The sequence below is a fragment of the Ixodes scapularis genome, unplaced genomic scaffold, assembly GCF_016920785.2.
Source record: "Ixodes scapularis isolate PalLabHiFi unplaced genomic scaffold, ASM1692078v2 PGA_scaffold5__190_contigs__length_132052651, whole genome shotgun sequence".
NCBI lineage: Eukaryota > Metazoa > Arthropoda > Arachnida > Ixodida > Ixodidae > Ixodes > Ixodes scapularis.
Window position 1 is genome coordinate 6,967,787 of NW_024609880.1, and position 27,351 is coordinate 6,995,137.

The window sequence follows — 27,351 nt, forward strand, 5'->3', positions numbered from 1 at the left end:
GATAAAAAGAGCGATCGGTCACACAGTAAAAAGGAGGAGAAACTATATACAGCATTTTACATAAGCGTACAAAGTGGTATCATATTAGAGACTAATGATTTGAGAAAAGATGATGCAGTGTGAAGTTGTACCTTCCGGTATATTTTACATCTAGAGTAAAATAATCAACTTTACTTCCACACACAAAAACAAAGATATAATAGTAAGATATTTAGGTTGGCTGTGTATTTACGATTGCAAACAATTTCAGGTGACGGATGCCATAGTGCCTAACTGGAGCAGCTTCGATGCCCTCGGTGTATGAATGAATCGTGGCAAGCCGATATATTTTATCCTGCTCGAGGATAACATTTTGGGATTTTTTTTATAGTGATCAGATAAAAATTATTAGTAACCACCAACAAAAACAGTAGGTTAAATACCCCGTGAAGAAAATGTGATAAATAAGATGTCCCTGCATTCAAAATGAGCAGTCCTTGGGAAATCAAATTCGGCACTTTACGCTAAGGTTTTCCTCGCTGTACCCATTTAGTAAAGTTGCTTCCAAGCAGATCCGACTGTCCGTGCTACATATACGTCACAGGTCCCTTCTGTTGATGACTAGCTGAGCCGCCACGCGTGCCAAGACTGAATGCCAGGGAAGGCGCGCACCGTCAGCCACTCTTCTTTTTTTTGTTCACGATACCGAACAACCTCATTTTCGTCCAGATATACAAGATGCACGCCTTTCAGTTTCTTTGATAGAACGCTCACCATTGTCCTGGCCGTCTGAATTGCGCTTACTGAACGTTCTCTCAGGTTGTTCAGCGTGGCCTGGTGCTTCACGGGTCCGCCAACTCCGTCAGATGCATTTTTCCCATGTCCAGATGCAGAAAATAACCACTGGGCTTGTGGGCAATCGTCCTTTGCAAATTGGTGAAGCTGGTAGCGATTCTTGAAATGACTGGCGGCGCCGTCACTTACGTACGTCACGTACGAGTAGACCGCAACGTTGTCTTGAACCCACTCCTTCACTTTTTCTAGAGCCAAGCAAGCGTGAGCGGCGTCGTGACACAGGTCCTCACTGATGATGGCAAAGCTGTTTGTAGATTTTCTTGTCCTCACTACACATGTAAATATCGAAACTTGTTTTTTTTTTCCAGTGATATGCTTGCATTTCGTCAGGAAGCACGATGGTCTAGTTTTCAGCAAAGTCAAAATGAAAGACAATGCTCCCGCGTTGCATGCACTGTTTTTCATCGTAGATCGCTTTACCTTGCGTTTGCCGGATATGGTTGTGAAGTACCCAACTTCCAACCGTCACTTGGATGACTTTTAGGAAAGTCTCAGGTTCCAAAGTTTTTTTCACAAGGTCGCCGGACTCCCATGTTGCAAGCACAATCTCTTCATCCTCCGGGATATCAAGTTCCTGGAGTGTAAGAAACTGGCCTTTTGGGCAGTGATCACAGTCTCCTTGAAGGCACAGTTCTGTTGCTGGGTCGCACAGAAATGCCGAGTTCATTTCGCCAGTGTTGAATGTTGAGCCTGTAACGTTCTCTAGAGCGGCAATACAAAGATAATAATTGGCGCAGCGCACACAAACGCACACTTCCTGGTGTGGAATACATTGGACCCATCTAGGGCGCAACGAATAAAATTTCGTTAGCCCAACGCCGGAATCGGGATGCTTGTCTTTGTATATACGGAAGGCCTCTCGTATTGAGCGTGTCATGAAGCGCTTTGGCACGAACGTTTTCTCTCCGTTGAGCATGACAGAGATGACGTCCTTCTGGTTGGGACTTTGGCGCGAACATTGTAGCTCGTCTTTCGTGAAGTACTCTAGGGCAGCAGACAGGTTCTCAGGGCTCACCTTGCACCTCGTGTAAGGATCCGGCTCATACCACACGCCATGCTTTTCCTTGAGTTTTCGGGATTTACTGATGAGGTACATTGAGGCCTGTGGAATCATCTTTTGAACCTCATTCTTCGTCAGTGTTGACGGCAGGAGTGTAAGCAGTTGACAACGTTCCCGGAGAGAGGTGGCGGTTTCAAAGGCCTGCCGAAAGTTGTCCACCCACTCAGTGCATGTGGAGCATGTTGGTTCGGACGACCCCGATGGTGCGTCCCTGTCGTACGCAATACGTAGCCTTGAGCGTATATTCTTGACAGCAACCTGCTCCAGTTCTGTCTGCTTTCTCTTGACATAGGCAGGCCTGTCCTGACTTCTTACGACGCTTGGTTGTCTCAGCGGCGACACATCTGTAGGTAGTATGCTGCGATTTAGATCTTCAATTGCTTCTTCAGCTGGCACAAATATGTCAGGGCACTGCTCTGAGCTTCGCATCGAGATCTCCTTAGTGATGTGCATGAAGCAATGGTAGCACAGGTAGTCCGTCGCACTCACTTTGGTGGAACAGTCAGGCGGAAGAATTTGCTTCAACGAGTTTAGGTCCAACTCGCCAACACTTCGAAAATTCCGCTGCTTTGGTATAGTCTTTTTGTGTTTGCAAAAGTAATCTGCACAAAACACTCGTTCGGAGCTCCAGGACGTCTTCATAATGTATACATAAATAATAGAAATTAAACCCCAACTGATGGTATATAATTGCCAAGTGAAAGAACTACTGGGTGCACAAGTGACAAGTCCGAGGCTGAGGAGCTCACTCACTGCAAACGTACATTTGAAAAGAGAGGTCACAACTGAGGCTGTCGGCAAAGCTTGATCCACGTCAAAGGAAGAAAGAGGGAAAGTCTCCAGACGAAAAATTGTGGTCAGCGGCCTTCGAAAAAGACTTTCCGGAATCGCACTGTCGTCCCTCCACGCGCTGATATGAAAGCACCCGAGCTTCTACCACGTGGTTCATGACACAGCCTGAGCCATGTCGGCGACCGGTTCGCGAGGGGTTGGCGGTGGGGTAACGTTGATGGTCACTCGGATTAGCCCTTGCTGTACCGAGCTACCGCCTGCAGTGCCTTACCGCCGGCTGGTGTCAACAACGAGAACACACACACCCTGTCTACACCAAAACTACAAGCGTTCACCGCACACGCGTCGCCGCCGCTTTTAAGCTTTTGGGAAATTGCTTTCTTTTGCCGCGGAGAACCGCCTTATCTTAACTACGCGCCTGAAATGCTTCCAGGCGGGCGTACACAATATCAAGCGTTTCGAGAAATGCCCGTGGAGTAGAACTATGGGAAAATTCGAAGCCCACGATGTCGATATCGTCGCCGTTGTGTTAGTACGCCGTGGCGTACTGCAGTCCCCCGTTGGGGGAGCGGGGGGGCGGTCTTACTACGATGACATGGCGACAGCGTTTACACTCTATGTATTTACGCGAGGCTCGAGTATTTGGGGATAATGCTGCCGGTTGGTGTGCCCCTTTGTGCCTGATATTATCGCCCGTGACGCCAGCGAGTGAGATGGCGACAGGCATGACTGCTCAGTAAACAGGCGTCGGCGGCCATGTTTTGCTGGTTGAAGCGAACCCCCTTGTCCTTGACAGCGAGCGGGGAAATGCGAAAAAAAGATTGTATCGGCCGTTTTGCCAGAAGTAGCGACGAGTGTCGTCTGCGGTTTCCGGCAACTATTTTGCCATAATCGTGAGCATAGCGAGGAAATGATTTTTGCTAGCCACAGAACACTACCACGCAGAAAGGGAATGCTTGAACATGTTTTTGTTCTGGATATATATCAGGGATATATATGAGAGAGAGAGAGAGATGAAGGTAGAGCGGAAGAGGGAATAGCATATAGTGTCGCAGGAGAATAAAGTAAACAAAGTTCCCAGTGGCCGATGGCTGCATGATCTTTTCTCGGATCACTAGTCCGTAATATGATACCTCTTTGTACACAGTAGTTTCTTCTTAATTTAAGTGTGTGAACGATTTCTTTAGTTATCATTGGCCTCATCTGAATAAAAATATATAAAAGATGTGTGTTGGTTTCATGAAACTGGAACTCAGAGTCAGTTCTTGTACAAAACACTGCTAAGTGTAGGCTTTGAAAAAGGACCCTAATTTGGGGAGTTGTATCTTCTTTCTCAATAAAATGATGCAACATGTTTTAATGGAGATGAATGCCGAAATAGAGTATAACAGGTTACCTAAATTTTAAAAAAATCGAGGGTGTTTTTTTTTTTTTATTCGCATCGGAATTTGTCTTTGTTTTATTTTTTTTTCATGTTTGACTAAATATATCCTAACTATTATATCACACAGATAACTTAGTTATTTTTTAAATATTAGCTATATATTAGTAGAATAATACCTGCAAATTATATCATAATGATTAAATTATTTCATGAGATACAGACCTCCAAAGTTTGCCGTTTGTCGTTCGAGCAGGCATGTTTGTCAATTTTTAGAAAAATAAATAAATTTTAAATAAATATGATTACTTTATATTACAAGCAAGCTATACCCATAGTTTGCGCCTAAAACGTATTAGAGTTCTCCTAATGTTATCGCTTTAGTTATTCACTCTCAAACGGGCCCCCTCCATCAGTGCGCGTTAATGCAACTCTCCACCACCTCATGCCTTGCGATTTTTCCTGTCCCCAAGTATTTTTTCTAGTCAAAACTAAGTTTGGATTCGTTCATACCAGACACTAGACAATAACATATAAAAACATCAGTTGATTCGAAAATATCGACTAGCCATCCTTTGGTCGATCTTATCTGAAATCACCCAGTACCAGCTTTCCGCCGTGGCTTAGGAATTCAAGTAAAGAGCCAGAAAGGGACCGAGAAGGCTATTATCAGTGAGACGACGTGCGAAGATTCGGCTTCCTTTGGGTCCCCAATCTTCCCGTCGATCCATACTTAAACATTCGCTCTCCACCTCGCGCGTAATCTGAGTGCCACGCAGCAGCGGCGAGTCTTTTAGTGCCCGCGGATTAGTGGCACGGTTGTGTTGGAAGGACGAGGAGGGGAGCTTGGAGAGACAGAGGGGGGCTTGCGACGTAAACTCTAACCTCGAAACGCCTGTTCTCCCGACAATCAGGGTTTACGTGTTGGTCGCCTCCAAAGGCATAGTACTTAGAGGCTCCAGGACCCCGACGAAGATAGAGGCGGTAGCCCCGTTATGTTCAAGACAAAGTATTCTATACACGCCGCCTGACTGGGCTGGCATTAGTAAAATTTCGGAGCCGAAAGCAAAAGGCCTCAGAGGACTTCTCTAACGATCTGCATTCCCCCGTATTGGGAGAAAAAGATGCGCTCGCAATTGTGGATACGGACTTCTAAGTAACTTTTTTTAAGAGCACTACTCGAATTTTTTTTTTAATGTTTATGGTTGGATATTAGTGCTAACAATAAATAGAAAACCTTATATAGGCCAAAATTCTGCTCAGCAAAGCGCCTGTGCGAAGTCCCGTTCAAAACGCTCATAGCACGAGATTCGAGTCTTAATAGCGGCCATACAAACAATATATTACAATTTCTGTTGATAGTTCTGATAGACTACTATATTAGCTAACTGTGAATAAAAAATGAAAAAAATAAAAATGTTTTTTTTTTAGAAAATCGACTCCAAACTTGCTAGTTTTTTTTTAAATATTCGTTTTTCAGGCGCATGTAGCGCATTATATACTTGTGGCAAAATATTGAAAGTATACTCAAAAGAGAGAGCATACTTGGTGCTTTACGGTGATATAAAGATCATAAAGATATATTGATTAGGTCACACAGCACAGCTTGCTGAACTTCGTCAAATATCGTCACAGAGAGGCGGTTTGACAAATAAAAACAAAATCATTAAAAATATTATGACCTAGACACTTAATTAGCATGAAAAAGCCTATGTCTAGAGTGTTCCCAAAAAGTTATATTGATGTAGCGTAAAAAGTAGGGGAAAGGGATGGAGTGAAATATGGCACCTCCGATAGGCTGGAAATACATCAATTTCCACCTTGACCGCTTCAACGGTCCATAACTTGAGAACAAAAAATCCGACGTATAACCGTTTGCGACTTCTTTTATTATAGGAATTTCCCGAAAACATATATTTTTTTCGTCAAAATTAAAAATTCGACCCTAAATCCGCGCCTGAGTTGAGATGAAATCCCCCACATATATATATATATATATATATATATATATATATATATATATATATATATATAACGTTCAGCTGAAGTTCAGCGCTCGTTTTGTGCATTCCTCCCTTTGTTCTTGTGTTTTTGTGCGCTGCTACCGGTTGTAATACACTGGTAGGTTCGCCTTTTGAACTTCCAATGTTTTTTCCACGGAAACGTTACACGTAAAAGACTCCTCGCACAACACATCTTCGGACTTTCAACTCACGATGAATCGCCGACGCTCGCAGACAGAAAGTTGCGATGCTGCGCGAACGGTTATTGCGAGATGCTGCATAGGGTACGCCGGGCGCTACGGCTTCGGAGCCGTTCGAATGGAAAAAGATTCTCGACAACGAAGTAGCGTCTTGCATCTCCAGTAAGCTAAGGATGCTGGAGAGTAGCGCGCTTCAACATTTCCGCAGAGTGAACGCGGCCGGCCAGATCGAGGCGCAGTCGGCTCTCGCATCGCGATGGCTACGTCGTTGCTCTGCTTGCATTGATGGTATGTGCAGTGGTAGTCGAGACAGCCCTCTCAAGACTTCACTCGAATCCAATAGACTACTTTATAACGCGATAGACTGCCGTAACAAGAGCAAAACTCATTTCGGTAGCAGCTTAAAGAACATCTGACACGCCAAAAAAAAAAATTCATGCTAGGCGTTGAAATGGCAAGTCAGGACATTACAAAAAAATTGTTTCACTAAAGAGTTGCGTAGTTGGTTTTATAAAAATAGAAATAGGAGGCCGAATTCAAAGTTCCCGCCGGTGCACTGTGACGTAACAGTGTACCGCAAGGTGTCGGGGCGGTCAGAAGGGAGGCATCGACCTACATCACTAAAAGTGGGTTCGCAGGAAGTCATGTGAGTTTTACTCCTCGTGCTCTCCGCGACCGTGTTTAAAGGGCCGCACTAGCGAGAAAACGCGCGCGGCGCGCCGATCGCGTTGAAAACACGTTCCGCAAAATCGGTTGAGCGGGAAGATAAAGGGCGTGTCTCTGCACGCGCTCGTGGCGCTGACTGTGCTACGGCGACTTTTTGTTACTTCCCGCGATCGGCGTGCCACGCGCGTTTTCTCGCTAGTGTGGGCGGCCCCTTAAGACTTTTTTTTCTGCTCTTTGTACGAACGATTGTAGAAAACGAAGTTTCAGTTCCACTAGCTCTTTATCGCTGCACCGTTGATTAGTTTGCGTGCTGTAAAAGTTGAAGAAAAAGAGTCAGTAAGGTCAATGATGAAAGCGTTGCGAGTACAAGCCAGTGTAAGTACGAGTGCATGCGATCAGTCCGATGATACGGAGCTATACTGGGCGCAAAAGAAGCTATCAAGTCTTGAAAAAAATAATTTTTAGAACGCTCGCAGAAGTTAGGATTGCTTGCGTACGACACGCCCAATTGCATTGCTGAAGGTTCGGACACCAAGGTCGTTGAATCATCGTATACTCTCCAGGCTGAAGATGCCTGCCGTCCCTCGGAAATGCATGCAGTGTGATCTCTTCAGTTGCTGAAATACCGGGACAGTCCCTCACACAGTACCTTCTAGGCATTGTAGTTGATCACGTCAATTCACTGACTCCTCTTCTTTTACCTTTTCTGCAACATTAAGCGATGAAAAGCAGATAAAGGAAACCTTGTCTGCTTGGATCGCTCGTGGAGGTGCGGAGAACAACAAAAATGTTTAAAAAATATTACACGCGCTCGCGGTAAGCACGAGGAGGGATACAACTCACGTGACTTCCGCCGATGCCTCCCTTCTGACCGCCCCGACACCTTGCGGTATACTGTTACGTCACAGTGCACTGGCGGGAACTTTGAATCGGGCCTCGTATTTCTATTTTTATCCAAAAAAAAACTACGCACCTCTATAGTGAAACAATTTTTTTGTAATGTCCTGACATGCCATTTCAACGCCTAGCATAAAAAAAAAAAAAAATTTTTTGGCGTGTCAGATGCCTTTTAAGTTGCTACCGAAATGAGTGTTGCTCTTGTTACGGCAGTCTATCGCGTTATAAAGTAGTCTATTGGATTCGAATGAAGTCTCGAGAGAGCTGCCTCGACTACCACTGCACATACCATAAATGCAAGCAGCGACTTTACGTTCGTTGACGCCTGCGTCGAGAAGCGAGCACAATTAGCGCAACCCAGAAACACCAAGAAATCAAGCGCAAACAAAAATCCCGACTACGAGAAGTCGTAAACAAGATGTGCTACGAAAATTGCACCCCCAAACTGCATTTTTTGGGTTACTTGTCGCATATTTTTTACTTTACACAGAAACACATTTTAAAGGCCGGCCACGCCCCTACCCTCCAGAAAACTCTAGCTTTTTCCCCATCATTCACTACTCGAACCAAAAACAAGTAGCTAAACTGGAATTAACTTTTCTTTGCAAATTTCGGAACAGAGTGTGGCAATAGGTATATATTACGTCTTAATTTTAAGACCCAAAAAATAATTTCGATCAAGGTGTGCTAGGCATAGTTGGAAGCACAGCATCTGGCCGCCTCTATGTCTTTGCTCGTGCTGCTAAGCGGGTGCGATTTCAAGTCTGCCAGACCAACATATCCGCGCACATTGCACCTGCTTTGCACGCATGGGACACCAGCTAGGGTGCCATTCTTGCCATTGTTTAGACAGTGAAAAAACTCGCAATATTATAAAATGTAATTTAATTTTTTTTTACTTCAGTTTTATATTATGGGATACTCCAAGTAGTAGAATAATACGCGAGGCGATCCATCTCTTCAAGTCCTGCTTTGACATTTTGCTACCATACTGTGTATATATCTATATATATAGAAGAAAAAAAGTATGCCTTCACAGTGCGTTCCTCTTTCGACCATTCTGTTGTGCACCGTCCAGGCTCTGAAGAGGTGGAGCTGACCCGGGACGGCTACGAGCGTGCATTCCAGGTCAACTACCTGGGTCCCTTTCTCCTCACCATGCTGCTCGTGGGTAAGACACTCTCGCGTACGTAAGCTCACCAAATTTCAGATTATTTTTGTAATTCGGTGATTACCGCTGACGTGTACGAATTAAGGCCACTTTCCTTTAGTTTGTACGCACTGAACGGCCATCTGACCAACACGTAGATGCCTCCTACTGTACGCAACTGGAAGAGGACAACACAAAGATACAGGTAGGATGTGGACAGTGAATGCCCGTCCCCTCTCACACATGTCGTCGATCATTTCTCCAACTGAATTGTTTTTAAAGCCCCTAAGAGAGTGTTACAGCAAGGAGAAAGCAAACGATCCCCAGAATGCGACACACAGTAGTCTCAAGTGCTAAGTTCGCTGAGAGCTCAAAGGCGCAGGCATCGCGAGTCTTGAACGTTTTATTAACGCTTGGGAGCCAACGAGGTGTCTGCATTACACGACAGAAACGCCGAAGGACAAACGACGTAGCAAGAAAAGGGAACATCATACGCCCTCCATTCCTAACGTAGTCAGTGGCTGTAAATTTAATAACTTTCTTTCTTATGAGAGCGATGGGGGAGGTTGAGGACAGAAAGTTAAATGATCAGCCTGGCGAGCTTCCTCCTCCCCAAAATTTATACAATTGTAGATCAAAAAACATACAGTTCACTACGTACACACAATGCGCAAAATCACGCTGCATGAAGAAAAACAAAAACATCAACATGGCCACACCGGCATTCAGAATAAACTACCTAAAGCATACTGAAACAACTCAAATAATTATTATAAATGCGAAAAAAAATTCACATACTGCAGTTTCCATGTAGTCATATTTGCAACAAAAAAAAATAACCTCTAATCTTTTTTTGAGGCAAACTCAAGTCCTATATTCCTTCTTTTTTTTTAATTCAACAATTCTGGAAGTTTATCTTTTATCTACTCTCCGCAGCCTGTTTGGCGCTACTAAATGTTCAAAATATCGGTGCTACATGTGGGCTACGTGACTCGTTTTCTATGTAATCATGCTAATTGAACAAGATAATGCGTATAATGTAATAGTTCGTACTTATAGTCAAAGCTAAAACGATATGCATACATGTTGTGAAATCACATTATACACTATTTCAGTAACAATAGAGCAGTCAAGTGGTCACATGAAAAGATTTTTTTATATTTTTATTCTTTCTCCTCAATAAATACCTATTTTTCTACTCCTGTGACACGCGCACACGCACAAACAAAAACACTAAAGGCCTTGTCACACTGAGGCAACAGTTGGACAACTCTATCCGGCAACACGAGGAAGTCATGTTCCCGGCGACCCGAAAGCCCCTGTCACACTGGGGCAACAGTTGGAGAACTCTATGCGGCAACATGGGGAAATCGTGCTGCCGGCGACCCTGTCACATCGAGGCAACAACAACAGTCGGGCAACACGTTGCTGCCGCCCGGCAACCGTGTTGCCCGATTTGTTGTCCGACAACCCTGTCACACCGCGCTAACGGCGCGCACAACACGGGGAACACTCCACCATCTTGATTGTTTACCTTCGCTCGTGTGCGGCGCGGAATCGCTAGAAATGTGACTCTACAAAGTGCTAGTGCGTTCGAAGGGCTGGAAATTACTACGGTACGACATCATCCAGTGACTGTGATTAGAAAACTTGACACGGGGAGTATTTTTCGCTCGGTTTGTTATCAAAATGTTCTTCATTCGCTGACAAAGCAGATAGCCTTACCCGAGGAAAAGTGACATCGCTGATATGTATGTTCGGGATTTACGCCACAGCATGAAGTGTTTCTGCCCGGTTCTTTCTTTCATGCAATTCCTATTTCTACTGTAAAATTGAGTTAGCACCGGCAGTACTCCAAAGCGTCTTTTGTAGCGTGGTGTTGAAATGAACAGGCGGCTGTGACTGAACCACCGTGGACTGAACTGACAGTGCTTCATAACTGCGACACCGACACGATCGGCCTTCATAAGGATCGGTGGAATACATATTTTTTATGTGACAGCTTCAGTCGCCAAAACGCCCTGGGTATTTTTAAAACAAATCAGGTATAGCGGCTCTTTTCAAGTTCCAAGCATCAACAATCATGATCAGAGTGGTCGTTTTAATGCTTCAATTTTTTTTCTTTGGTTTTCTGATGCTTCAATTTTTTTTCTTTGGTTTTCTGATGCTTCAATTTTTTTCTTTGGTTTTCTGGATTATTTTCATTGTACTTTATCAGCGGGTGAGCAGGCATGGCATTTTATTTCATTATCAGTAATGTGAGCTGGTTTCTCGGCAGTTCTAATTTCAAAACCAGTCTGAGCGTTCACGACCGTAGCTGTGACCACTTCGAAAATCGCCCCATTCCGTAAATACGCAGCAAAAACATTAATCGAAGATATTTTAGCTGCACACCAGCCACAATTATTGTTAAATAACGTATTCCAAGCCTTTACTTGAGTAAGATACGTTATTGACAGGGGACTAGCTCTACCATCGAAGCTATCTATGTTGTCGTGTTGCCGGCCCGAAATTCACTCAGCCACCAATCAGTGCAACACGCGTTGTCCAACAGAAGTTGCTGCTTTTTTTTGTTGCCGAAAGCTGTCATACCGAGGCAACGTTTTAGTTGTCGTCCATGTTGTCGTGCTGTTGCCGCAATGTGACAGGTTTGTCGGACAACACGGGGAGCGAGCAACAAGTTGCCCGACTGTTGGACAACGTGTTGTGTTGCTGTTGCCGTCGTGTTGCCTCAGTGTGACAGGGCTTTAACAAATCGCGGCAACAACGACAGTCGGGCTACATGTTGTTGCCGGCCGGCAACCGTGTTGCCTGATTTGTTGTCCAACCGCCCTGTCACACCGCGCTGACGGCGGGGACAACACGGGGAACACTCCGCCATCTTGATTGTTTACCTTCGTGTGTGTGCGGGGCGGAGTCGCTGGATATGTAACTATACAAAGTGCTAGTGCGTTTGAAGGGCCAGAAATTACCACGGAACGAAATCAACCAGTTACTGTGATTGGATAACTTGACACGGGGAGTATTTCGCCACCCTTCATTTTGTCAAAATGTTCATCATTCGTTGACAAAGTAGGTAGCCCTAACCGAGAAAAGTGTAATCGCTAATAATGTTCGAGATTTACGCTACCGTATGAAGTGTTTGTGCCCGGTTCTTTCTTTCATGCAATTCCTATTTCTACTGTAAAACTGAGTTAGCACCGGCCGTACCCCAAGGCGTCTTTTGTAGCGTGGTGCTGAGCTGAACTGACAGTGCTTCAAAACTGCGACACCGACACGATCGGCGTTCATAACAATCTTTGATATAAATATTTTTCAACGCTGTCTATTTGCCTACCGCCCGCTATGTGGTTGCTTCATTCCCCAAAACGTCCCGGAGATTTTCGAAACAAATCAGGTATCTGGTAGCGGCTGTTTCACAGTTCCAAGCATCAACAATCATTATCAAAGTGGCCGTTTTATGCGGCGGGCAAGTTCGTGTCCTTCTTGCGCAGGGGGTAGCGGTGACGCCAGAACGCCGAGCCCTGATTGGCTGATTGCGACCCCCTATTGAGCGTCGTCTGCTCCTTTGTAACGTCGTCTGCGTCTGTCTTACCTTTCCTGCGACTTTCGAAAGTGCAGGTCGTTACCAGCGAGCTCGACTTTGCCTTTCAGACAGGGCAGACGAAATAGCTCGAGCGATACGTTGTTTTTGTCTACCTTTCCTCCGTCTGTCGGAGATTCTCCGCTTTTTCACCGGCGAGAACGCGGCCTTCGAAAAAGATTTGTGTTTGTCCTTTGTCCCTCTTGTTCCCCTTCCCCAGGGATTATTTTCGTCATTCTTGTCTAGCTCGCTTGCACCTTTGCATTTTATAGCATTATAACAATAATTACGCTTTGGTGTCAACGAGTCTACGACATAACTTCCGCGATACGTTCAACGCCGCTCGGGTAGCTCAATCGATCTCGCTCGAATTCTCTTCCACAGATTAGCACAAGTTTTCAAACTGATGCCACTTGAGTTTACGCCACACATACATACCCGAATAAGCAAAGTGACAACAGCCTTTTAGTAGAGCGAGAAAGCTGTGACAACAAGAGGCGATCGAGCACTTTTGGGCTATGATGTGCTGACAGTACCGATCGCACAGCCGGATTTGTTTATTTACAGTCACTACGTCTGCTGTCATCTGTCTTTAGCTGATCATCCTTGAACAACCCATTAAACGTAAGGTATCATTCACGAAACTCGTGCAACTAAACGTTTTAACATAGCGATGAACACGGTGTTTACTTCTTACCTGAGCGAGCGACCTGCCGCGGCATGCTGCTCTTGGGCCGTTGCAGCCACTACTTTGGAAGGTCCATCTTGGACAGTCCATTTAGAGCCGCGTAAAGTGCGGTAGCCGCCATATGGCTGCACTTTGCGGCCCCGCGAGAGCACTCACGGTGACTCTCTAATATGTCACCTTTATCGGAGAGCGTCATCTTTACCGCGTAGCTACAATTCTTAAACGACGCCTGGACATTCGCAACTAGAGTGAAATCCTTCACCTCAAAAGAAAGGACGTATCCTTCAAGGTATGTCCTTTCGCCTGTTTCGAAGGCCGCGTTCTCGCCGGTGAAAAAGCGGTGAATCTCTGACAGACGCAGGAAAGGTAAAGCAGCCATCGCTTTGACTAGCAGACGTAAAGCAGACGACGTTGACTGCGCCAATCCCGCCAACCCGCCGACGCCGTTAAAGAGTAAGGAGTCTCGCCGCACACGAAAGGAGGGAAAAAGTATTTGGGAGGGAACTTGCGGGACACTAACCACCCTCACTCTCGGTTCTTAGCAACAAACCTCGGCGCTTCGGGACACCTCGCCAGTGAGTCCTTTGACTTCCCTCCTTGATGCGCGTCTGCTAATTGTTAGACAAAAACAACGTACCGCTCGAGTTATCTCGTCTGCCCTCTCTGAAAGGCGAAGTCGAGCTCGCTTGTAAAGACCTGCACTTCCGAAAGTCGCAGGAAAGGTAAGACAGACGCAGACGACGTTGCAAAGGAACAGACGACGCTCAGATAGGGGGTCGCGATCAGCCAATCAGGGCTCGGCGTTCTGACGTCACCGCTACCCCCTGCTCAAGAAGCAGACGAACTTGCCCTCCGCATAAAACGACCACTCTGATGATGATTGTTGATGCCTGGGATGATGATTGTTGATGCTTCCATTTAATAATATTTGCTTTCCTGGATTATTTTTATTATTATGTGTCAACGGGTGAGTAGGCATCCCATTTTATTTCACTTGCAGTTATGTGAGCTGGTCTCTAGGCGGTTCTAATTTCAACACGTCTGAACATTCACGACCGTAGCTGTCACCATTTCGACTATCGCTTTTCGTATTTACGCAGTAAAAACATTTATTATAATTTTTTAGCTGAACACCAGTCTTAATTATTGTTAAATAAAGTTTTCCTAGCCTTTATTTGAGTAAGACGTTATTGATAGGGAACTAACTCTGCCACCGAAGCTATCTGTGTTGTGTTTCCGGCCCGAAATTTGCTCAGCGAGCGATCAGGGCAACGCACGTTGTCCAACATAAATTGCTGCAGTTTTTGTTGCCGAAAGCTGTCATAACGAGGCAATATATAAGCTGTCGTCCAGGTTGTGCTGCTGTTGCCACGATGTGACAGGTTTGTCGGACAACACGGGGAGCAAGCAACAAGTTGCCCGACTGTTGGACAACGTGTTGTGTTGCTGTTGCCGTCGGGTTGCCTCAGTGTGACGGGGCCTTACGAACTGCGTGCTGTTGTTAGGCGGGAAAGGGGGGGGGGGGAGGCGAGTAAATCTAGAACGCCCACTGATAACCCCAGCGTATGCACGATGTTTCAAAAACATACCAAAGAAGATATAGCTGCAGTTATTCGGGATATAGGCAACAGTGATAGCATAAGAATTCTGTGCATGACCCCCCACAGACTTAATGCGCCCGCTTCAAGTCCCTCTACTATGAAGAAAGTAGTGCATCGTCTGCTCTGCAAGATGCCCCGCAGACCAAGATGGTCTCAGTTGCGAACGAAGAGCGAGAAAGAGCTCGATGCTATTCCAGACAAACAGCATTGTCTCGTTGTGTCAAATGTACTGGCGTTACTTTGCGCGATGAGCAAAAACGACCTGGAAGGTTTTCTGTACTTTGTGTCGTCGAGGGTGACAGGACGACACAATTTTTGTCCCACGGCGCCTTCATGTACACACTAAACATTGTAACACCCATAATCGTGTAAAAAGGGTGTAAGAAGGGTGTAGGTTAGGAAACACACCCTTTTTACACGCTTTTTAGACGATTTCTGAATATCGGTGGGCGTAAAAAGGGTGTGCCCACGTTTTACACCCTTTACACGCCCTCTTTACGCCCCACTTTACAGCGATGGTGTCTGAAATCGTCTAAAAAGGGTGTATGGTCGAATTTTACGGCCTTCACCCACACGGTGTGAAAGGAGCGTAATGGTGATGCTGTCAAATACACCCATGATTTCATAGCCGTTCATATTTATTGCTTTGGTGAAACTGTTGTTGATGTACGGCCGTACAAACATCGAGTATAATTAATCGCCACTCGGAGTCGCGTGTGATTAGGAAGTGCTAGATAATAGTTTTTGCAACTCCTATTGAACTCTTCGTTCGACACGAGCCTAAAATTATGTTTCGCGCGTGCATCAGTTTTATCCTTTCAACCTTGATTATAAAAAAAAAAATCATCTGGCTCGCAAAAAAAAATGAATGAAGACGTCTAAATATACCACCTAGGCAGCACACACTAATGCGCTTTATGGAATTAAATTGGAAAGATTGTGCCGATATTATTTTGCTCTAGCCAATATCTGTGAAAAATGGGATGGGTCGCGCTGACGCTATGCTGACATACCGTAACTGGCGCCGTTTTTGGTTGACTGTCAAGAGTGTCCTGCGTGAATCGGCTATGCCGGCGACGTATTTTTCATTTCTTGACTGCCTCAAATCCGACATTAAAAAACAAAACAAAGCAAAATTAAGCGAAATAGAATCTGCTTACTTTTAACCTGAAAAAGACCTTTTAAGCTGAAGACTTGAACAAACTGTGGCGCCCTCATTTCGGATATTACAAACTCTTCTGACTGGGTTTCGCACTACTTATAGCACCTTCACTGAGACTTCATTTTGGAGTGTAGCTCTGAAGAAACAATGTCGCAAGACAATCGAAAGTGCCGGATTAATGATACCCCCAGGGACGCGACTCTTACCTCTGAGTAATGACACCAAAATTTCTAGCTTTCCGACACTTTTTTTTTTTTCCGGTTTTTCTTTGGTACGCGTGAAACCGCGTCTTCGACGGGGTTCAAAATTGTTTTTCGTATTTATCTTGTGATCTCGCGGTCCGCACCAGATCATGCGCGTCCACATGAGTGGCAGTTTGAGACGCTCAAGGTTGTACTACGCAAAGCAAGCCCTGACGAGTCCGATTTCGCGACCTTCCCTGGGCAGGGCAGGTGGCAATAGAAAGCAGCAGAGGAAGATTAGCGGCTTTGTCCAACCCCCTTTGACCTCGCCTTCTGATAAGCCTCCACACCTTGTTTTTTGTCTTCGTGTTGCTGTGAGCGAGTGCGAAGGCCACTTCTAGCAAATCAGAGGGGTGGCGCGAAACACGTGACCGCTCTCCGTAGGACAAGGACGCTTGGACGAAAATTTGTCACGTGACTAACTCTGACGCGCTGATGGGCTACTGGGGTAGAGCACTGCACGGGCCGGAATTTCTATAGGCCCGGCCCGACCCGGCCCGGTAGAGACACGGCCCGTGCCCGGCCCGAGCCCGACAAAATTTTTAATTTCTAGGCCCGGCCCGACCCGGCCCGGAAGAGACACGGCCCGGGCCCGGCCCGAGCCCGAAATAATTTTTAATTTCTAGGCCCTGCCCGACCCGGCCCGATGGCTGTAGCCCGAAACGACCCATTCCCATTTGAACCGGTCCCGTTTCGACCCGTTCCCGAAACGAGCTCCCCATTTGAACTCGCCCTGTTTCGACCCATTCTTTAAACGCCCTTCCCATACGAACCCGTCCCGTTTCGATCAGTTCCCTAAACGCCCTTCTCGTTTGAATTTGTCCTGTTTCGACCTATTCCCTAAACGCCCTCCTTATTTGAACCAGATTCCGAAACACCCTTTGCGTTTGATCGCGTCCCGTTTCAACCTACTTTTATAAGGCCCTGCACATCGCAACCTCTTCGCAAAAAGTCTCCATCGTTCTAAGCCTGGTCTGCGCACCTTTTCTGTTTAAGAATATGTTCTGAAGCAGCTTTACATGCCGACGCGTTCTTGCCTGAAAGGGTTGTATAAACCCTTTCAGGCAAGCTTAAGTTTAATATATTCCTACTTAACCCCTTAAAACGATTTTTCCAAGATGGTTCCCAAAACGTGCAAGCGCGAAACGGATTGTACACTGCGCGACACTGATACCGCGAACACGACGTTGGCTCTTTTTTAAAATTTTACTTCGAAATGGTTTTAGTAGGCACCAAAGTATACCGCTTAGGTCTGTGGCCCAGATGAGCACTTCTAAAGACACTAATAGTTTCGAAAACAGCCTTTTGATTCTATGAGATAAACATAAAAACACGACGATCGCTTGTTCGCGCTAATATAGTGTCGCGCTCTGTGCAAGAGTCTTAGAATAACGTACTCAAGCACTTCGGGCAAGCTAAAATTAGCTTCGCCATAGGTTTTACATCGCAACGCTATCTTTACGGTACCCAAAGCGCTTGCGTACGTTTTTCTAAATCTTCCTAATAGTGAACTAGATATTTCTGAGAGCGATGAATCAGACAGGTTGACAAGCATATGACTGGGACTTTATTTTGTTTACAATTTATAACACTGAACCCTCGCTCACACGGAAAAAGCTTGAAGGCTTTCTAGCTTCAAGATCTCTTTTAGTTATTATTTTTACCGACGCTGTAGTGAATTTGGACTTCGCTTTTTTTTTTGTATTCATTGAACCTAAAAGATTAATGAGCAAAATTCTTGCTATCAACAACAATTTATGATTTACGGCACAAGATTGCCCAGGCACGGCCCGGGCCGGCCCGGGCCGGCGCGGCCCGAGAATTTTTTTGTTCAAGCCCGAGCCCGGCCCGGGCCCGAGAAAATACGTGCTACCCGGCCCGAGCCCGGCCCGCGGGCCGGGCCGAGCTCGGGCTTTCGGGCTGGCCCGGGCCCGTGCAGTGCTCTATCTGGGGCCGTAGTCTTTGCCGTATGCTAAGTTATGGTGAGTTGTAGGGGCCACGTAGGTACGGTTTACGAAAAGGGGAGCGCCCGTCAGTGCATTCCTGTTTTTCGTGCGTATCAGTCGCGGCCGTGATTTTTCGTCGTGAACGGCCGGAATACATCCATGCCAACTTTTCGGAAATGGTCGTTTATTTCGTCGGAGTCCATGGAATTATTGTGCTGTATTTGTTGAACGCGTTTCGACAAAGAGCTGCTCATCGGCGGGCCGCGAGACTTCCGTTGAATGTGATCGACCGCCTTCATCGCTAGATATTGCGTTTCTGGATAGTTCTGTGCTGCCCGAATCGATTATGCATCTATCACGGATTGCATGAGATCGCTGTTTTATTTGTGAGTACTCTGCAAGCATGCTTCTGATAGTAGTCTAAGGGGGTTATATCCGACAAAGGTTTCATTTCTCCTAAAAAGAAATGGAAGTGACGGAAGCGACGATATCGCGTTCGATTGGTTGGAAGGTCAAATGGCGAAAATAGGTAACTTTCGTCATTTGAACCTCTAACTAATCAAACGCGATATCGTCACTTCCGCCACTTCCGTTTATTTTTAGGAGTAACGAAACATTTGTCGAACATAGCCTCCCTGCTTCCGTTTCAATAGACCATTTTACTGTTACAAACATGAACTGCCGCTTACGTCCCAAGCAACTCCCGTTCGTACCATCTTTGCAAGCCTACCACTTTTGTCCACGTGACCAGTGCAAGAAAGCATAAACGTCACAAGAAAAGTACAGTTGGAGATTCAATTAGGGCTTTCGGTTGTACAATTTGAAGGGGTTATGAAACAATATCCGGTTGAAATACTCATGACCTTACACGCACGGACCGCCACTGGTTTAGAAGCGTCTTGGTAGTGGTGGAATTGCGAGGATAAAAGAGAACTATTTCTTTCAGTCTTGCCTTCGCCAAGTTTGATGACGTGCGCGTGAACGTAGCTTTGCCCTTTGGCACGCTTGTAATTGCACGCACTTGCCCGCATAAGCAGAGACATGGCTGCGGCCAGATGACCTGCTTGCAATCGTCGTTACAGAATATTGTAGAACCTGTTAGAACCTTGATTAAAAAATAAAAAGTGAACCAGGCATTTGCAGTCATTTTTTCGTGCACTCTTTTGGGTTATTACGCCCTACTTTATGGGTGTAGGTAAACGCGCCTTTTTTATTTCCCTTTCTGGCGGTGATACACACAATTTAGAGGGCGTACTGCGCAGACATAACGCCCTAATAAAAAAGTGTACAGTGGAATCACACCCTAATTGAAGGGTGTTCGGAATAACGCCGTCCCTTTAAGGGTGTTAGGGGAAACACCCTATTTTAGGGGTGTTGGAAATAACGCCCTTTGTTTAGGGGGTTTTGCTACGCCCAAATGGGTGTTAGTTATAGGACAAGCCATTTACACCCACAAGGGTGTTACGATGTTTAGTGTGGATGACAGTGGTGGGACGAGGCAACCGTTCCTTACCTGGCTTATCATGCAACTAAACGCAACGAAGAAGCTGGGCAAGGTAGCGACGTTCTTCGTGTGAATAATTACTACTTTAAGGTGTCATTTCAGTAGGCATTTTTAATTTATTTAAGGCAGCAGAGCGGGGAACGGAGTCCTTTGAGACAGCACGGTGATCCCGTCATTCTAGCATTCCACGCAGCGTACCTCGTCGATTGTGAAAATGTTACATAAGCTCAGAGGAACCACCACGAAGAAACGGACGTACCGCTATAATTTTGCGACGTAACTTGAGTTAGGGACGAGCCTCAAATGTACAAGGAGAGTCCATCGGCGCCGAAAGAGCGTGCCGATATACCGTCTAGACTCTAGACGGTTGCTGGGCCTATTCGCTCGACTAAGTGGGCAATTATACATTGTGACGAAATTCACACGTCGTAACACAAACTATCGCGGACAAAAATGAATCCCGGCACGACATATTTATGTAAACACGGGTAGGCAAGAAGCAGAAAAATCCCTACAAAAAGCTATCATCCCTCGTCATCATTGGCGTTAGCACGTGAACTGCTTTATTGAAAGAGATTGTTCTTAAAACCGTGACGTCAGTGATGTCAAGGACACAAGTGGAAGTGATTTGCTGGCGGAGTGATATAAACTGGTAGTGCCGGGAACCTCTTTCGCACCAAAGGTTCGAAGTTCCAAGATCAAACCAGTGGATTTGACAGGTTCGAAAGTGTTTAAAGATGTTCACTCATAACAAAATATTTGACGAATTTCAAACTTTGTCATTTTTGGCGCTAAGAAATTCGATTGTTTTCAAACTTCCGAACTCCCTTAGCTGAGGAATTTGAGTTTTCGAACTTCTGACCTTGTAAGGGAAAAAAGCATCTTAGCTTTTCGGAGCTTCAATACCTTTGAAAACTCTATATTTGATTTGGAAATATTTAACTGATGAAAAGCTAACCACTTGAAACGCTCAGAGGCTTCAAAAACACCAGGGATGAGAGTTTTTTTTAACTAGATAAAAGCCCCTGGACGCCACTTTCATTGTAACAATTATCTACTTATCTACTTATCTAATATTATCTACTTTGTAGTGGCTGTGAATCCCCCGAATTGTGTTAATGTTTTAACGCCTGGTTGTTGTGATGGCCGTTGACATAGTTACCTACCGAGCCCGTATCGGCCGCTTTGTACCTAGAAAGAGAACGACCTCGCTTCTGCACACAAAGGTTCTACGCCTTCATGTCAGAGGCATGTTCGGGTCAGTGAAGTTGCTAACTGTGGCTATTGTGATGTTCATGCTTTTGACCTCCGCCGGTGACGTCGAAGTTAACCCCGGACCCACCACGAATGCCGAAAAAAATTGATAAGCTGCAAAGAACTGTTGAGAGTTTGGTTACGGCGTTCACCCAGAATCAGATTGAAAATTCTGTTAAGTTGGACCAAATCAACAGCGGCATCGCTGCGCTTGGAGTCCGGGTAACAAATCTTGAACTCAAAGCGCACGAAATCACAAATATGCAGGTGAATTTGAGCACTGTTGAAGCAACGGTACATAGTATTAAATGCGATTCGGTTTCTTTTCGGGACCACCTGTCTGGAATAAGTAGCGTTGTCGACGACATGGAGAACAGAATGAGACGAAACAATCTAATATTCAAAGGCTTACCCGAAATAGAAAATGAGTCATGGAACGATGCTAAAACCATCGTCAGTGGCTTCACCCGAGAAATGCTTGGCATAGAAATGGGCGAAATTGAAAGGGCTCACCGATTGGGTAAAAAACGACCAGGATCCAGTCGACCGATAATCGTAAAATTCCTGCGCTATCAAAGTAAAGAAGAGGTTATTAAAAATGGTTTTAAACTGAAGAACGTCTCTCCACAAATCAGGATATCGGAGGACTTTTCTGATAGGGTGCGCATTGCGAGGCAGAATTTGTGGGAATTTGCTGAACAATTTAGAAATAGTGGTGCAAAATATAAGATTAGTTACAATAAACTACATTCCTGAACAGCGACATATGTTTACGATGCAGCTAGTGACTCAGTTGTTCTGCTTCGTGCGCCTCACCAAGACGGAACATCAAACAACTGACTCGCTGTAAACCAACAACGTCCAAATCGCGCTGTCTCTCTTAACCTTTCTTTTTTTGTCGCAAATTTTCGAAGCATTTTGTCAAAACAGGATGAACTTGAGAACGTCACATGCTCTAGCCAGCCAGACGTCATTCTTGGAACGGAAACGTGGTTAACTACCGATATAAGAAATGATGAGCTCATTTTAAACAGATCGTACAATATTTTTCGTAAAGATAGACTCCTGGCTAGAGGCGGTGGCGTAATCATCGCTGTCAAAAAACCTATGTCATGCTCGCAAGTCGCATGTTCTTCTGATCTTGAAATTTTTATTTATTTTTATTTTTTATTTATTTAAAGAATACTGCGGCTCACATCTGTGAGCCATAGTAGGGGTGGTTACATAATGGCATCATGTGATGTACTTATGAGCACTTTCACATGGCGGAAGCGATTGCTTCAACAAAAATATCAAGTGATGGGAGGGTGACTATTTCATTCGAAGAATTCCATTCACTGATTGCCCGAGGAAAAAAAGAATATTTGAAGACATCGTGCGTAAGAGGATATTGTTTAATGGCCCTAGTATGGTTCAGTCTAGCTGATCCGCTTGATGAAAATTGTATGTATCTATCACCACTGACATTAAAGATTCCATTAATAAAAGAATATAAATTTCGCAGTCTGTCTATTTTAGCTCTAACCTCCAATGGCGGGATGTTAGCTTGCTCTAGTAAGCTCGAGGCAGACACACTATATCTGAACTTATTAAATATAAACCTTCCAGCCAGTCTTTGTACGCTTTCAAGTTTACTAATTCCTTCTGCCGTGTGCGGATACCATACTGTGTGCGCGTACTCTAGAATAGGTCGTGCAATTGATTGGTAAGCAGTCTTCTTTGTTTCGTTATCCGCAAATTTTAAGGTGCGTCTTAGTGTGTATAATTTTGCCCTGGCCTTATTCGTTATGTCATCGATATGCTGGTTCCAAAGAAGTTTACTGGTTATTGTCACTCCAAGATACTTATAGTGGTCAACAAATTTAATGGGAATCGCATCTATTGAATAGCAATATTTCAAGGGATTCTTTTTCCGAGTAATTGTCATTGCAACGGTTTTATCGTTGTTTATTTTCATTTGCCATTTGTCTGACCATTCCTTAATTTTTAATAAAGCCTCATTAAGTGCTACCTGATCTTGGGGTGATTTTATTTCAGAGTAAATGACACAATCATCGGCGAATAATTTAACCGGAACTTGAACATCCTTAACGATGTCATTGATATAAATTAAAAATAAAAGTGGCCCCAGCACGGAACCCTGTGGTACCCCTGATGTTACTGGCAGAAGTGAAGAAGTCCCATCCTCAAGACATACATATTGCGATCTATTGGAGAGATAAGAGGTCATCCACGTAATTAACTGATCGTTTTTAAAAATAGCCGATAGCTTCAGAAGAAGTTTAGGATGCGATACGCGATCGAACGCCTTTGAAAGGTCAAGAAAAATTAAGTCAGTCTGGCCCCTGTCATTTATTCTATTTGCAAGTTCATGAACTAGCTCAATTAGCTGTGTACTCGTCGATAATGATTTCCTAAAACCATGTTGGAACGGGGTAAGAATATTGTGATTATCAAGATATCGAATCATATGTGAAAACATTATATGTTCTAGAAGTTTACTACACGTACTAGTTAAAGATACCGGTCTATAGTTTGATGGATTGTTTCTGTCTCCAGATTTGTGAATTGGAATAATTTTCCCAACTTTCCATTGCATTGGTAGTACACCGTAACGCAGTGACACCTTAAAGATTATGAATAGATACTTCTAAATCCATTCTGCGTAACGTCTCAAAAACTCATTATGAATGGCATCAGCACCAGGACATTTCTTTGGGTCAACGTCATTTAATAAATGAAAAATTCCCTCCTCGGTGACTACTACGTCGATAATGCCTGGAGACGTGTCGGGGGCTATTTCAGGGAGATGTCCGTCATCCACAGTATATATCGATTCGAAAAATGTGTTGAATTCGTTTGAACTTACTGTTGTTATCACTGTATCCCTCTTTGAAATCGAGACATATCTCCAAAATTTTTGCGGGGCATTTGAAAGAAATGATCTCAGCGTTACGTTATAAAAATATTGTTTTGACTCAGCTATCATTTTTTTTAGTTTGGCACTTAAGGTGGAAATTGCTTCATTAGGAGCATGTACAGCACTATGTCGCTTATTTTTTTTTACTCGGGCAATCTTACGCTTCAGGTGAAGAATATCTCTACTAATCCATGGATTTTTCACATTTGTTTTCTTATTTCTGAAAGGCACGTATCGCTTGATACAGGTGTTAACAATGATCACAAAGTACAACCGTATTTCCATATTTGATCTACATCCGCGCCACAAGTATGCACATAATTAGTAAACCTTTCAAGTGACAATTACAAGTGGTCCAGTATGGAAACATCATCAGCTTTTTGGTAATCCGGTACTCTAACAAATTTGCTATTGTGATTACTCATAATTTTCACCGGTATAATCACTTCAATCATTTTGTGATCTGAAATACCCTCATGTATTTTACACGTATAATAAAGATCGCTCAACTTATTATTTAAAAACACAAGGTCAAGGATTGAATGGGAGCAACCCTGGCTTCGAGTGTACTCATGAACAACTTGTGTTAAGTTGTGAGAAAAGGCAACCTCGAAAAGAGCATCTCCATGTAAACGGTCAGCAGTTCCAACCGTCATCTCGGACCAGTCTATGTTGGGTAGGTTGAAGTCCCCTGCTAGTATAAAATTTCCCCTGAAGTTTGTACAATTATCTAGCTTATCACTAAGAAGTGGAATGAGGTTTAATGGGGAATTCGGTGGCCTGTAGAATGCGCAAATTACATATGATACACCGTGTACAACGACCTTACACAACAAAGATTCCAAGTCAGACATGTCACACAGTTGTTTACAAGATATCTCCTGTCGGAAAAATATTGCCACTCCACCTCCTCTTGAGGACCTGTCCTTTCTCAACACGTTGTAATCAGGGGGGCATATTTCCGAATTTAATATATTAGCATTTAACCATGTTTCAGTGACTATCATTGCATCAGGAGAATGCACCAGCAGTATCTGCTCTATATCCTCGACTTTGTTAGCTACACTCCTAGCATTTAAATTAATCAATTTGAACTCGCGACATTTCTTTCTCTGACGTCAATTTCTCTCATCCCCCGGTGTCCCTGTAATCTTCAGCCTGCGCATCTGATCCATATCCCAAATATATGTTTCGTTATTAATGACCAGCTTATCGTACCGTAAGGACACCTTGTTCTCAGGTCTCCTCGAATCCTTTACCGTCATCCACAGCTATTATATATTAGGCCAATTCTTAATTCAAGTATAAAATGTAAACGACACGGTAAAACACTTACTTCGTAAAACATAATAGAAGTTACAACTTCATGTTGTTTTTCAAGCTGTGGTTTGAGCCACAACACAGAAAAACCTCCATAAAGGCTGGGTGTTTGCTTCGAAAATCAGGTATCATAATCATCATCATTTATTATACCTTGAAGGCTCAGCTGGCATTATACAAGAAAGGGAACACTTAAAAAAAATAACAACTATTTGTCTACACAAAAACGCTGTAATCTAGTTATAGGTTACAAAAAATAAGCTAATGGCTGCAGAAAATTTCTTAGTGTCAGATAAGGAAACAATTACGCCAGGCAGTGAGTTCCACTCATCAATGGCCAATGGTAAAGTACACATTTGGTAAGTGACGGTTGACGATGAAATCGGACGGAGTTTACAAGAATGATCGAGACGAGGGAAAATGCGTAAGGAGGTGATAACAAACTTTGTCTGAGATGACTGTTGTAATAAAAGATCCGATGAAGAAGAGAAAGACGAGACACCCTGCGGCGGTGAGAAAGAGTGTCAAGGTTAGCTGATTGGCGAAATCCTGATATGCTTGCGTAAGGGGAATAGTCGGAATAAATAAAACGGAGGGCTCTGCTTTGAACGGATTTTAGGTGGTTAGTTAGGTATGCCTGCCACGGTGACCATATGAAAGAAGCGAATTCTAGTGTAGTTCTGATCAAGGTAGTATAAGCTAGTTGTTTTACGGGGGATGTAGCTTGTCTGAGGTCACGGCGAAGGAATCCGAGAGTGCGGTTAGCATCAGCGTTGACAGGCGTTATGTGAGTGGTCCATGACAGGTCAGATGTCAGATGTTGTAGTAGTAGTAGATAGAGGTTTTATGGCGCAAAAACAACTTAGGCTGTGATGCGCCAAGAGATGAAACTATTGCGTAGGAGGATTTAGGAGAAAAAAGAGCTTTAGTAACTAGTGATTTATGAATTTATGCAGACGAAAAATGCATAACATATGCGCAGGACCTTACATTATGAATAAAACTACAATTTGCGTAAAATATCTATACTTTCTAAAAACTTAAAAACCTGGGAGGGTGGGAGCAGTGGCTCGTTTCCAAGGAACACGCATAGGTGTAAAGGGAGATGCTCTTTGTACAACTGGGAGAAATAGTGGAGGCGTTTTTTTTTATCATAAGTAGAACATTTGAGAAGGATATGTAAGGCAGTCAGCGGTTCCTGGCAATCTTCACATTTAGAAGGGTCCTCCCCACGTAAGAGGTGTCCATGCGTGAGCCGCGTGTGTTCAATGCGTAGTCGACAAAGGACTACCTCATAAAACCTGTCTCTGTGCCCAGCACTCTGCCACTCACTAAGAAAGGCTTAATCATATTCAGTTTGTTTGACACCTGTAGGCTCCCTTCTGCCTGCCACTGAGCTTTGACATGGTATTTGATTAGGGCAAAGTAATCTCAATAGGGGATACTACTAATGCCTACAGCACGGTTGCCAGAAGTTCCCGCAGCACGATCTACCTTTTCATTCCCAGGGATTCCGACATGGTTGGGTACCCAGCAGGATAGAACACTACATCCTTTCCTGGTTGCTGCTACTATTTGTTTTGTAAAAAAAACAACGAGGGCATTCTTTGGGTTTTCAAGTGACGTCAGAGCCCGTTAAGCACTCAGCGAGTCTGTATAAATAACTGACCGGGAGTAACTTGTTTGGATGAAATTATCTACTGCAAGCAGAAGGCCATGCAGTTCAGCAGCGAAAACAGTAGCGGACGAATTCAGCTTACGAACAGTTCTTACTGCTGGGCCAATCATAGCACAGCCAACAAATGATTCAGTTTTTGTACCGTCTGTGTAGTAGTGGGAATGAGAATCATGTTCCTTGTGGAGTTCGTAAAATTCTTGTCGCATGACCTCAGTTGGAGTTTTCTTCTTATTAAACTTCGTTAGTGAAAAATCACACCCTACGCAGTTAAACTCACATGGTTCCACCAACCTTGCAACTGTAGCAACTGGGAGCTTACTGTCTATCCCAACTGACTCTGCCAAATTCCGGTTTCTCATCGCGAATGGAGGGATAACGCTAGGCTTGTTTTCGAATGTCTTCTGGTATTTAGTGCTCTCCACAGCCTCCCGGGCTGGATGCTGAGCGACTGAACGTATCCTTAACGAATA

The 27,351-nt window shown here is 44.4% G+C and overlaps 1 protein-coding gene across 1 annotated transcript in view; it reads left to right on the forward strand.

Annotated features, from left to right (window-relative positions):
• The window catches only part of LOC121838036 (retinol dehydrogenase 12-like), a 95,380-nt gene that overhangs the window by 38,175 nt on the left and 29,854 nt on the right, over positions 1–27,351 (forward strand). The window contains exon 3 of the mRNA XM_042294009.1: positions 8,912–9,004. Within this exon, the coding sequence (XP_042149943.1) occupies positions 8,912–9,004 (93 nt within the window). The remainder of the gene's footprint in view (positions 1–8,911; positions 9,005–27,351) is intronic.